General features: G+C 33.3%; 2 protein-coding genes across 3 annotated transcripts; one reads left to right on the top strand and one right to left on the bottom strand.

Annotated features, from left to right (window-relative positions):
* The first annotated feature begins 1,474 nt into the window (after positions 1–1,474).
* LOC147542083 (GDSL esterase/lipase At5g45670-like) lies at positions 1,475–3,891 on the top strand. Its single transcript, XM_086633123.1, has 5 exons — positions 1,475–1,806; positions 2,145–2,269; positions 2,400–2,645; positions 3,142–3,394; positions 3,484–3,891. The coding sequence occupies exons 1-5, from the start codon at positions 1,560–1,562 to the stop codon at positions 3,705–3,707; spliced, it is 1,095 nt and encodes a 364-aa protein (XP_086489249.1). The 5' UTR covers positions 1,475–1,559; the 3' UTR covers positions 3,708–3,891.
* A 673-nt stretch (positions 3,892–4,564) lies between these two features.
* LOC147542082 (agamous-like MADS-box protein MADS1) lies at positions 4,565–10,062 on the bottom strand. Of its 2 annotated transcripts, XM_086633125.1 has the most exons (9): positions 9,631–10,062; positions 9,298–9,545; positions 6,707–6,791; positions 6,421–6,482; positions 6,223–6,322; positions 6,074–6,115; positions 5,938–5,979; positions 5,708–5,859; positions 4,565–4,872 (listed from the first exon to the last, which is right to left on the bottom strand). In XM_086633125.1, the coding sequence occupies exons 2-9, from the start codon at positions 9,477–9,479 to the stop codon at positions 4,869–4,871; spliced, it is 669 nt and encodes a 222-aa protein (XP_086489251.1). In that variant the 5' UTR covers positions 9,480–9,545; positions 9,631–10,062; the 3' UTR covers positions 4,565–4,868. The 2 variants fall into 2 exon arrangements, with proteins under 2 accessions (XP_086489251.1, XP_086489253.1); XM_086633127.1 differs by lacking the exon at positions 4,565–4,872 and having other exon boundaries at positions 5,704–5,859; positions 9,631–9,979.
* Between the last annotated feature and the right edge of the window lie 3,351 nt (positions 10,063–13,413).

The raw sequence follows: 13,413 nt of genomic DNA, 5'->3' as shown, positions 1-13,413 counted from the left end.
TTCGGAAAGCATTACAAAATGTGGTACAAAGCGTCACAATAAATTGCAAAACATCAGAAGAACTTTCGCAAAAGTGCTGTAGTGAAATGTCATAAAATCATCACAAGGAAGTGTAACGTATTAGTGTCACAAAATAAGTAACCGAAGTTCACAAAAACTATAAAAAAAAAAAATATTAGAGATTGTGTCACAACAGTAGTTACAAAAAAGTGTTGCGAAAACGTTACCAACAGTCTCTAAAAGATAAAATGTTACAAAAGCATCTTAGAAGTGTCACCTAAACCGTGAAAAAATGTAACAAAAAAGTTCATATATAATAATACAACGAAAAATTATTAACCAATTACTTACACTTATTGAGTTTAAGTTTGCAGCCTACTTACACTTAATATGGGGCCTATGTAAAATGAAAAGGGTGATTTCTAAAAGAAGTGGTCTCTTTATTTTTCATGCCGTCTCCTTTTGAACCGCCATTCACAAATGGTTCCTCCATTGCTTCCATCGTGTCCACTAGGAAGAATATGAAGAACAAATAAATAACAAAAAAGACGGATGTTGCTAGGGTTTGCCTCGACTCTGCCCTTATACAGGATAGATATAAGTTTGGAGGAGATATTTACAAACAACAAGTGAGCCCTAACCACCGTTTGGTGAGACAAAAATGAAGAAATTATTTGCCATAATCAGTTGTGAATTAAACTCTTTGTGTTTGTTGTGTTGAAGAGTTCTTTGCCATAAACAGTTAGTTCTAACGCTTCTAACGTGAAATCACTACAAATTATTTGGTGAGTTGGTGTAATTTTACGAAAGGCTTGTCATACTCTGGAAAATAATTTGCCTAGTAACATTCAAGTAATTTCGATTGAGAGGATACAAATAATGCTTTTAGGATAGTCAATAGTGCATCTGTCATCTTATATGTTGGAAGTAATACTCCTCTTTATTCCAATTTATTTTAGAAACAGTTTTCTAAGAAGAAGAGAGAAGGGGAAAGAATGAGAGAAAAATGAGAAATGAAGGTGGCGGTAGAATGTGGTGGTAGAAGGTGGTGACGGGACTCGGGAGTCCGAGGAGGTTGTGGTGGCAGGAGAAGTAGAAGATTATATTTTGTTTTTTTAAGGGTAGCTTGGAAGTCTGCCGACAACCTTTGTCAGCGTGAAAGAAGAATGGTGGTGGGGCCATCCAAAATCAAACTACAATATATTTATAAAATACCCCTTGGATTAGGATATTTAGGCAAGTTGCTCCCCCCATTCTGTCCTGCGCGTGAAATTTAATGCAATTAAACCAAATACCCTCCAACTATAAAAGTCCCATTTCTCCCCATCTCTAGTTTTACTTTCTTAGCTTCTACCTAATTTAGTCAACTCTTGCCTTCTTTTCTCCTTCACCCCATCTCTCTATATATGTGTTTCCCTTCTCCTTCCAATTTACTCTCTCTCTCTCTCACTCTCTCTCTCTCTCTCTCTCTCTCTCTCTCTCTCTCTCTCTCTCTCTCTCTCTCTCTCTCTCTCTCTCTCTCTATCTATATATATATATAGATATTTTTCTCTTTGTTCATGGCTAGTAATAAAGTATGGGTAGTGGGTATAGTAATGTTGATGATGAACTTGTTATTTGGTGGGTTGGTTAAAGCAATCCCACAAGTTCCATGTTACTTTATATTTGGGGACTCATTAGTTGATAATGGGAACAACAACAGAATTGCATCCCTTGCTAAAGCAAATTACATGCCTTACGGGATTGATTTCCCTGGTGGACCTACTGGAAGGTTTAGTAATGGAAAGACTGCCACTGATGTTCTTGGTAACCTTATCTCCCTCTCTCTAGCTCATTAATTACGAGATACTATTCATTTGAATATGAGGGTGCCCACATAATACTTGTCTAGGTCATTTGACTTGAAATGTCAATGGGAGTTAGGTGTCCATTCTTGTTTTTTTTTCCTCATCCTCAAACATGAATTTGACTCGTCTGACTCAAATATACAGTATGAAATTTGATTCCAGTCAATTAAACCTCGAGTCAGATTTCAGATCTAGTTTAGAAAGAAAAATAAATAATAACAAAGGTATGTACCATTTGAGTGACTCTAAAATCCACATCTAACCCTTGATCTTCCTGTTTTTTGGGTTTTGTTGCAGCTGAATTGTTAGGTTTTGACCATTATATTCCTCCATATGCAAGTACAAGAGGCAAAGATATACTTGGAGGTGTGAACTTTGCATCTGCTGCAGCCGGCATTAGGGATGAAACTGGCCGACAATTGGTAAAAATTCGAATACCTTTCTACCAGTAATTTAAGATGTTTATCTCTTCAAACCCCCATGCCGTTGATTGTATTTTAACTGTTATGAGCCATTGTTTGTACTTCTTATGAGCCATTGTTATTTTCACAGGGAGGTAGGGTGAGTATGAATGGACAAGTGAACAATTACAAGAATTTAGTATCACAAGTTGTACGAATACTTGGTAACGAGACTTCTGCAGCGAATTACTTGAGTCAGTGTATCTACACCGTCGGTATGGGTAGCAATGACTATCTCAACAACTACTTTATGCCTACGTTATACTCAACAAGTCAACGTTACACTCCGGAGCAATATGCAGATGTTTTAGCTAATCAATATTCTCAACAACTTAGAGTAAGTTAATTTTAATTACTAGAGCTATATATATATATATATATATATATATATATATATATATATATATATATATATATATATTATCCATATACATCGATTAAAATTTGAAAAACAAAATTCTGAGTGTATAGACGACCAACCCGTTTGTACACTTGCACGGTTACTCCTCACACGAGGGAGTGAGTTGGAGCGGGTTGGGTTTCAACCTTACCCTCATGTGAGGGTGCAAGTGTACAAACGGGTTGGACGTCGGACCATTTAGTGCTCCTGTTTTAAAAAGAATCGGAATAGACCCTTATACGTAACCATGCCTATCTTGAGACAAAAATGTTGTTTTGTCGGACCCTTAGGCTCGCAGAATCGTGACAAACTTAATTAGGTAAAGGGGGGGATATAACTATTGATTATGAACCATTTCACAATTACAAACAGTAAAGAAACAATTGAAAATAATTAACCATTCCAAAACTCACTTGACATTTTATGTTTGTAGACTTTGTATGATTATGGAGCAAAGAAGGTTGCATTGATTGGTCTAGGTCCAATAGGTTGCAGTCCAAATGAACTAGCTCAAAAAAGCCCAAATGGTGTTCAATGCATCGAAAAAATCAACAGTGCGAACCGAATATTCAATGAAAAGCTTAAATCACTCGTCGACAACTTCAACAATCTTGCAGGCTCAAAATTTATCTTTATCAACACTTATGGAATGTTCGAAGATATACAGAAAAACCCTTCTGCCTTTGGTACTATCACCTTTATAATCATAAAGCTCCTCCTTCTATTCATAGTTTTTGGATGTTAACTTTAATAGTTTTGGGGTGTTAATTTTCAGGTTTTAGGGTTACAAATGCAGGATGTTGTGGAGTGGGAAGGAATAATGGTCAAATTACATGTTTACCTCTTCAAACTCCATGCAGGAACAGGAATGAGTATCTGTTTTGGGATGCTTTTCATCCAACTGAAGCTGCTAATGTGATTGTTGGAAGAAGAGCTTATAGTGCACAATCTCCTTCGGACGCTTATCCTTATGATATTCGTAATCTAGCCCAAGTCTAAATTGATGGTATTATGGTAATGCTGTTGGCTAGTTAGATACGAAGAAAAACGCACACGGTTTGGTTCAGTAGTTATATGTAACTTCAAAAGTTGAAAGGTCTTGAATCAAGTTTACATGTTTATTTTATAGATTTATCTGTTATAATTTCTGCTCATAATTGAATAAAAACAAGTTTCCATGTTTATTTTCACTTGGCTATAACTCTTTTCATATACACCATGTCTTTAATGTAACTTTTGAACATAAAAAGAATGTCGCATACAGAGATTTTTATATTTGTACACTATGAAATTAAGTGTGGGAATAGTCCCACATGGGAGAAGGGTCATCTAGCAATCAAGAATATAATGTCTAGGTCCTCTCCAGTCATTTCCAATTAGTTTTCAGCTGGATGACTACAAACTTAACATGATATCAGAACTAGGTTCACACGTGATGGGCTTAAAAGTCACATATGCTCCACGTCACCAGAAAAAATAAACACGTGTTAGGCTAACCGCGCCACACGTAAGGAGCAAAATCTAGCCGTTTTAAATACTATATTTACCCTATTTTCTACATTATTACCTCCTTCAGAAAGTGTTCCATTGTCATGTCAATGGTTTCATGGACAAATAGGATACAGTAATACTACAACCCAAAAATGGAGCCGACCACAGGGCGAATGCGACTGTGGTCGTTTCCCATTAGACAGGTTGTTTCTCTCTCAATAGGGTTCATCCAATGGAAGTTGTCCACATCAGCGTTCGACCTATGGTCGGTCCCATTTTTCAATATGATAAAGAACATAATGTGTTTTTACACTGACTAGTAAACTTAGCATTTTCCACCCAAAAGATGGTAGGATATACGAGCATTTAGAAATTGAACCTTTGAAGATGAGGAGAAGAAAGTACATATTGTACATGTATATTAATTTATGGAAATATCAAGGACACACAGAGATGATCATGATGAGTCTTATACATATCTCTAGAGAGAGATATGCTAAAAAGGCACTCATCAGTTGAGTTGATACTAAGGCCTCTTGGGTCTTAATTAACAATCTCATATATTTCTAGCTTAGAGGGATTGAAAAGTACTTAATGATCTTCATATATGAAAGAGTGGCAAAATGAACCTCATTTTAGCTTTTTATTTCTTTAGTTCTTCAAATATCATCAACTGCATAAAGTAGAAGAAGAAGATGGGTATCAGAATCTCAATTAGTTGCATTTCTTCTTTCAAAAAGATCATATTCTGTGAAAGAAATAACACATAAACAACATATTATTATCGAGTTGATCGACCCCTCAAAAGAGATGTTTTATATGCAAGTGCTCTAGGTGAACGACCCTTCGCCTACGCAGTTGGGCTTGTAGCACAGCTCTAGACTCTAGTTCAGGGGTAGCCTGAGATCGACTTGTTTGCTTATCTTGACTGAGTTCTTCCATTTTCTTGAGCATCTACTTGGTTTCTTAACTAAATAATGAACCGAAGAGTAAAAACATGGTTAACCTTTCCCTCAAGAGTCACTTGGTTGGCTCAGGAATCTGGACTAGCCGAACAAGACCCTTGTCATGATCGAAACTACCTAGCATTTTTGGTCACTAAGCTGGCTATGATTAGAATTACCTAAGAAGCTTAAAGAAGAATTATCTTACCTCACTAACCCTAATTACATGCATGCTTTTGATTTTGTTATCAGTAGTAGTTTATACAACTACTCATAACCCTTTTTACTTTTTTTACAACTTGCTCTAGCTAAGTGGAGAGGTGTACTAGACACAATATTTTTCACTTCTCATATATTTTCTTGAGGGTGCCCTAATTCTTTAGGGTTTTCATGTCAATTTATATTCTTAAGGTGCTGTTATTTTCTTCCAACAACCAAAGAACTTGTAGTAAATCTCATACCAGTAGACCACCATTTTATTGAATCTTTTAATTATACGATTAACCAAACTCTATAAATACCGTCTAAATGAGGAAATTGAAGTGATGAAATAATAGTTATTACCCAAGTTGGAGGGATGTCTGCTCTTGGTGAGAGTATTGGTGATTCGATGATTGAAGGAAATTTACTTGAAGAAAGTTTCTAGAAATCATGTCGTTGTATTCGTTCCCCGGTGTGAGCCTCATATGCTGTTCAGCTCTCTCCTTCTCAGCTATCTAGACATACATACATATTTCACATTTACAAGAGGTTATTACATCTCTGTTGACTATGGGAGAGAGAAAGAGAGAGACCTTTGATCTGAGATACATGTTATGATTCTGCAAATCAATCTCCTGAAAAGAAGACACACAAGTAGCAAATAAAAGGAATTCATGAAAAATAAAAAGATCGAACGGATTCACGTAGTAATTGAACATATACACTTACCCTCTTTTGCATGAGCTCAATTTCAGCAAACAATAGCTCATTCTGATGAAGTTAGCAATGATATTGTTAGAATAAAAGCATGCATATTTTGATGTGAAAATTGAAAAGAATTCAAACTAGTTTTTCTAAAACAAATAAAAAAAAAGGACCTTTTTGGAGCGAATTCTGCTAATGCCTTTCTCTAATCTAGTTTCGAGTTGCTTCAGTTCTTTAACATTCATGGAGCTAAGTGATTCACCCATCAAATGCCTGAATAACAAAACATATGTTACTAAAATCTGTATCCCAATAATTTCAAAGGGATGATATTATATGAAATTGTTTTTCTCGTTCTGTGTCACATTCACCTGTTTGAGTTTTGTAAAATCGCAATTTGTTGACGAAGCTTGGACGCTTCTTGTTGGAAGAACTGCAATAACCAAAGGGAGAAAAAGAGAAAGAGGGACTACGTTATTGATCTTTATCCTTACGTTACTACATAATGAAGATGGTAGTGTACCACGTACTAATACCCGTATCAGATACCAAAGTGAACGGCTTATTACGTGTAACGTTGGCCTTGGTGACTATTATAACAATGAGAATGATCAAAATAGAGAAAGCCGGAAAAAAGATAAACGAAAAGGAACTTACTTGAATATTGGCCTCCGAAGAACATAAAGAAGAATTAGAGGGATCTGCACAAGTCTTCTTGTACCTTTCTATTGTTGATCTTACACTGCACACACAATCAAATTATTAATTCTTGCAGAACTTAAGAGCAAACTGGGATATTTGAGGCCTAGCTTATTATATCATGGCTCAAGAAAAAAAAATAAGGAACTCCACAAGCAATGTGTACCATTCAAATTCACTAATTTTTTAGATTTGTTAAGCAAAGATATTAGATGGTTTAGATTTAGCTAAATAGTTATATTTATGTAATTTACTACAATATCCTTCACTTTAAATAAAATGTAATGAATGACATAAAAGATAACAAGACATAAATTTACTCAATCTCCATTATATTTTTTCTGAAACGTAATAATGTATGTATTCGTGTCTCGAACCAAAACCTGTAAGGTGAAAACCAACTTGGTAACTACTGTAGCCAAAAGTTGTTGGCTCAATCTTCACTACATATCCTTAAAAAAGATCTTCACTATGTTGAATAAAACCAAAATATTTCTATAGTGAAATTTTAACTATTGAGAAGAAATTTCTTTCTTTACATTTCTATTTTCTTTTCAAAACATTTTAACAAAAGTAATTTATTCTAAAATGTAATTTTGTTTATCGCATCGAATATTAATCACTTAAAATTAATTAAATGTTTAAAATGAATTATCACTTGAGATATGCACGAGGTTCCACAAGTCCAACCAGAATGTTTAAAATGACTAAATATCAACAAAACATGACCAACAAATATTTTATATTATAAATTAACCCAGACCCAAATTTATGAGTATGAGATTTTTTTTTTCTTTGCGACGACTCCACATGCTCACCCTATAAGCTTCAATATTTACTAAGTTGCACATACATATATCTCAGATTCTGATGCTTTCCGAAGTGATGAAGGACTATTACAATCTCCTACCTTTGGAGACAAGTTGTCATCGGCTATGTTATAATTTGTAGAGCTCCAGACAAGTCTAGAGGCACAGTTTGGTTTCTAGCAAAAACACCCACCTAAAGACTTCAACACTTACTGTTTCTATAATATAATAGTCTTTTGTAATAGTATCAACAACCATAAAATAGAAAATTAAGCACCACAATAGCCAAAGTTTGCTAATGTTAAAATAGGAAGTAGCCAATAATATAATGACACCCCACCACGTTACCATATATTCCCGACATACGATGATTGGCTAAATCCTATTCAAAACTCTATCTTACCCTAGCTCATTTTACCTTAACTTCGTCGAACTACTGCCAAGCTGGAACAACTGCTACGTTATGATTGGTTATTTCAAATTAACCGCTAGATTCGTTACACGTTTCTTAAATCTATTGCCCAGTAGACAATATCAACCCAAGCTCATCTTTTACACACCTCGAAGCCCTAAAATCAAAACCCTAACCCTAATTTTTTCTTTTCCCAATGAAAACTTTGAAAGACAGAAACCTAATTAGGTTACAGACTTACAGTACCCTCCATTCCTCTTTCTCTCTCTCTAAAAAAAAACCTATTTTCTCTCACTAAGACAAACCTTGTAGTAGTCTCTGAAAAAGTAAGCGAACAGTGAGGTGACGTTAGCCATAATTGTACGTACTCTTTATGATTTAACCTAATTGGTGGATATTAGTTTCTCTCTCTAACTTTCTCTTGGTTGGATTTTAGTTCTTTACCAGTTCAAATAAGAAGCAATAAGTGAGAATTGAGAAAATCAAAATTTAAACTGGAGATTGATGTATGTTTAAACTGATAGAGTAAAGATTTCATTTCAAAGATAAATTTCTCAATTTTAGAGATCATCAAGTACTACTTTATTAGGTTTTGTCAGTAGTTAAATTTCTTGATAAGAACTAAATTATCTTGTATGAAGTAATCAAAGATTCTGACCTAGATTTTTAATTTTTTTTTTTTTTTTAGTAAAACCCTCAGTTTGATTCTGATCAAGAGATATGATGGAAAACCCTAAATAACGAATTAAGGGTTGATTGGATGTATTTTTAATTTTACAGAAACCATGTGAAAGAAAGATTTTTTTTTTTTTTGAAACCCTAAATTTGTTTTTGTTTTGTTTATTGAGGGACAGATTGATTTAACCCTATCTTTCTTTCTTGAAATGACTCTTATTAAGGAAGTGTCAAAGAAAATTGAAGGACAACAGAGAGAGAGAGAGAGAGAGAGAGACTGTGGTTGATGATGAAGAGAACAAAGGTTTTAGAGAGAGAAAATATATGGATTCCCCAAATGCTTCATTGACTAACCCTAGAAACATCTTGAGAAAAGAATCACAGATCTATCCATCTAAACAAAGAAACAGAAAGATAAACAAATCTTTGTTAGAATTAATCATCAAGCTCAACTCAAAACCACATAAAATGATCTCACTCTATAAATACTTTAGAAGATCTACCATTAAAAACAGTACTTTTAGGTTAAAATTCTAAAGTTGTTTGTGTAAATTAGTGATTTGGTTCACTTGTAGCTCCAACCCACAACACCAAAAACATTAGACAAGTTATAAGTGATCATCAGAGAATGAGATCTAGAGAGAGAAAGTAACCTGTTGTTAGCATACTCATAGAGACGACCACGATTTGAGAAGACAACAAGAGCTACTTCAGCATCACAAAGAACTGATAATTCATAAGCTTTTTTCAATAGTCCATTACGACGTTTACAAAAAGTAACTTGTCTATTTGTTGTGTTTTCAATCTTTTTTATTTCAATCTTTCCTCTACCCATCTTTCTTCCACTTGGAGGAGATGATGATATCTCCCTTTCTTGATTTGGGAAATCCGTCTTTGAAATCTGAAAAAAAAAAAAAAAAACAAAAACAAACTTAGGGTTCAAAAGGAAAATATCAAATTTAGGTTTTTTTAGATCGGATTACTACCTCTGGGAGAGAACAAACAAGGGCAAGTGTTTGTAGAAGAAGAAAGTGTTTGTAGAGATGGGTATTTATGTGTTTAAAATAGTTTTTCTCTCTACCATTCTTTATTTATTCTCATTCTCTCTCTCTCTATTTAACTATATTCAATAGTATATTACTTCCTCTTTATTATCATACAGTGGTTGGTGTAGAAGAACCAAGAGAGATATGCCATTAGAGTCTCTTATGTTGATGTGTGATAAGGAATGTGAGAGATAATGGAAAGGGACTTCAAGAGAGATATTTTAATGGGTGGAATAAGACTTTTGGGATGACTTGCCCTACTACCTAATACATTTCAGGAGAAAAACCCAACTCTCTCTCTATCTTTCATGTTTTTGCTGTAAATTTTGATTAAGAAATTTTTGGCCTTTTTCCTATGTTTGTTTATTGTTTAACAACTAAGTTTACTCTACCTCTCCAATTAAAATGGAGGCTGAATTCTATGCAAAAAGTAAAATAGAATGGAGGTAATAAGAGATGCTAGGATTACTCAAAATGTTTTAGGAGCTAGAGAAGAGAATACCAAAGTTTTCTCATGTGGCTACATAATATACCATAATGTGTGGCTTAATATGTTAATTTCAATATTGATGTATGATTGTTCTCTTAAAAATAAACATTTGTTTTGATGCATGAGTTAATCTCAGATTAGAAGTACAAGCTAAGATGTAATTAAATAAGATAATGCTCAGATTATGTCCATGCCTACTATTATTAAATATAATTAGCAACAAACGTGAAACAATTGCATTTTTACTGCAGGTTATGTGTAAGAAAACAAATTATTGTAGGTTACCTAAAGTATATAACAAAAAAAAAAAAAGCATTTGGGTCCACTATGTTTCACTAGTTAGGTAAAACATAATTTTTGCTTACGAAATTTGTGGAAACCAGGTTGGGCGATACATAATACTTAACATGTGCATGTATATCAACAATCTGCACGATATAAATTACTCTTTCTAAAGCCAAGGGAAGACAAGGTCTACAAAGGAAAAAAAATTGGACACTATACATACTTAACATACCTCCTCTTAATGGCATAGATGAAACAGAGAAAAACCTTTGATTAGATATGGATGTAAGAATATTGTATCATATTGTGAAAATCTAGGTTTGGTTAAAAAGCTTTCACTTTGATTGAGATCAAGTTAATTAAATCATGGCTCTTGAGAATTAAGGGGTGGCAGTGGATGAGGATTCTCTCATGGACATCAAGTTCATGAACATTTTTCAAGACTCCTGTTGACATTAGAGTCCATGGACATCTTTATGGATTTTGAATCCATGTAGACAACGTCGATTGACATTTTGTCATTGACATTTTGGCAGAAATTTCATGGACTTTCATAGACTCTCATGGATTAACTTTCATGTGTTTTGCTGTAAAGTTGGATTAAGAAAAATTGGCCTTTTTCCTATGTTTGCTTATTCTTTATTAACTAAGCTAACTCTACTTCTCCTACTAAAGTGGTGGTAATAAGAGATGCTAGGAGCACTCAAAATTAGTAGAGAAGAGAGTACCAAAGTTTTATCTCGTGGCTTCATAATATACCATAATATGTACCTTAATATGTTAATTTCAATATTGATGTATGATTGTTTTCTTAAAAAATAAACTTAATCACATTTTGTTTTGATGCATGAGCTAATCTTGGATTAGAAGTACAAGCAAAGATGTGATTAAATAAGACAATACTCAGATTATGGACGTACATGCCTACATTCTCTAAATTTACTTGATCAAAAAAATGATGTGAAACTACTATTACTAAATATAATTAGCACCAAACGTGAAACAACTGTATTTTTACTGATTGTCAGGTTATGTGTAAGAAAACAAATTATTGTATGTTAGATAAAGTATATAACTAAAAAAATCGTTTAGGTCCACTATGTTTCACTAGTTAGGTAAAAATAATTTTTTATTGCGAAATTTGTGCAAATTAACATGTGCATGTATATTAATAATCTGGACGATATAAATTAATCTTTTTAAAAGCCAACGGAAAACAAGGTCTACAAAAGGAAAAAAAAATGGACATTGTACATACTTAACAAAACCCCTTTTAATGACATAGATGAAACAAAGAAAAACCTTTGATTAAAAAAATATTCTAACTTCGAGCTGAAACTATGATATCTAAGATTGAGTTTGTGATTAGATATGGATGTAAGAATATTGTATCCTTTCGTGAAAATCTAGGTTGATTAAGAAGCAACTTTGTGTTTGAGATCAAGTTCATTAAATCATGACTCTTGGACATTTCATTGATTTTGAATCCATGGGCATTTGACGTTTTGTCATTTTCATTGACATTTTGAAAGAAATTTCTTGCACTTCCATAGACTCTCATAGATTTTATATCGGGAATGCTAAAATCACAACCATTTTGACAAAAAAAAATTGTCCAACTGATGTGGTGGTTGTGATTTGAAAGTTTGACTAAATCACATGCGTTGAAAGATGAATATCACAACTATTACATCAGCTGGGTAACTTCTTTTGTCAATGTGGTTCTAGCACTTCCGTTTTATATCTTTTGAGACTTTAAACAAAATAACGCTAAATACGTAAATAATAATATGTATGATATTGTTATTATATAATAAAAATATAGTTTTTTTTTGTTAAAGGTAATAAAAATATAGTTTGTAGAGTGATATAACAAACTATAAACACCAAAAGATGTTTGGTGTTTAACATATCATATGACATGTTATAGAATGGAGGCTGAATTCTATGCAAAAAAGTAAAATAGAATGGAGGTAATAAGAGATGCTAGGATTACTCAAAATGTTTTAGTAGCTAGAGAAGAGAATACCAAAGTTTCTCCTGTGGCTACATAATATACCATTATGTGTGGCTTAATATGTTAATTTCAATATTGATGTATGATTGTTCTCTTAAAAATAAATATTTGTTTTGATGCATGAGTTAATCTCAGATTAGAAGTACAAGCTAAGATGTAATTAAATAAGATAATGCTCAGATTATGTCCATGCCTACTATTATTAAATATAATTAGCAACAAACGTGAAACAATTGCATTTTTACTGCAGGTTACGTGTAAGAAAACAAATTATTGTAGGTTACCTAAAGTATATAACAAAAAAAAAAAAAGCATTTGGGTCCACTATGTTTCACTAGTTAGGTAAAACATAATTTTTGCTTACGAAATTTGTGCAAACCAGGGTGGGCGATACATAATACTTAACATGTGCATGTATATCAACAATCTGCACGATATAAATTACTCTTTCTAAAGCCAAGGGAAGATAAGGTCTACAAAGGAAAAAAAAAATTGAACACTATACATACTTAACAGACCTCCTCTTAATGGCATAGATGAAACAGAGAAAAACCTTTGATTAGATATGGATGTAAGAAGGATAATGCTACTCAAACTCCCAAAGTACAGACAAGTCAAGAATGTAGGCACTATTTGGTTAAAGATTTGTAGATCTTTATTTTGGTAGAGGTGAATAAAACCCACACCCTCAAAATTCTTACATTCTTGACTTTGACTGTACTATAGGAGTCTGAGTAGCATTATCCATGTAAGAATATTGTATCATATTGTGAAAATTTAGGTTGGTTAAAAAGCTTTCACTTTGATTGAGATCAAGTTAATTAAATCATTGCTCTTGAGTGAGGATTCTCTCATGGACATCAAGTTCATGAACATTTTTCAAGACTTTTGTTGACATTAGAGAGTCCATGGACATCTTTATGGATTTTGA

The sequence above is a fragment of the Eschscholzia californica genome, unplaced genomic scaffold (genome assembly GCF_041429995.1).
Source record: "Eschscholzia californica isolate CP2 unplaced genomic scaffold, dmEscCali1.0.p SCAF_4, whole genome shotgun sequence".
Taxonomy (NCBI): Eukaryota; Viridiplantae; Streptophyta; class Magnoliopsida; order Ranunculales; family Papaveraceae; genus Eschscholzia; species Eschscholzia californica.
This window is presented reverse-complemented; position numbering and strand designations above follow the sequence as displayed.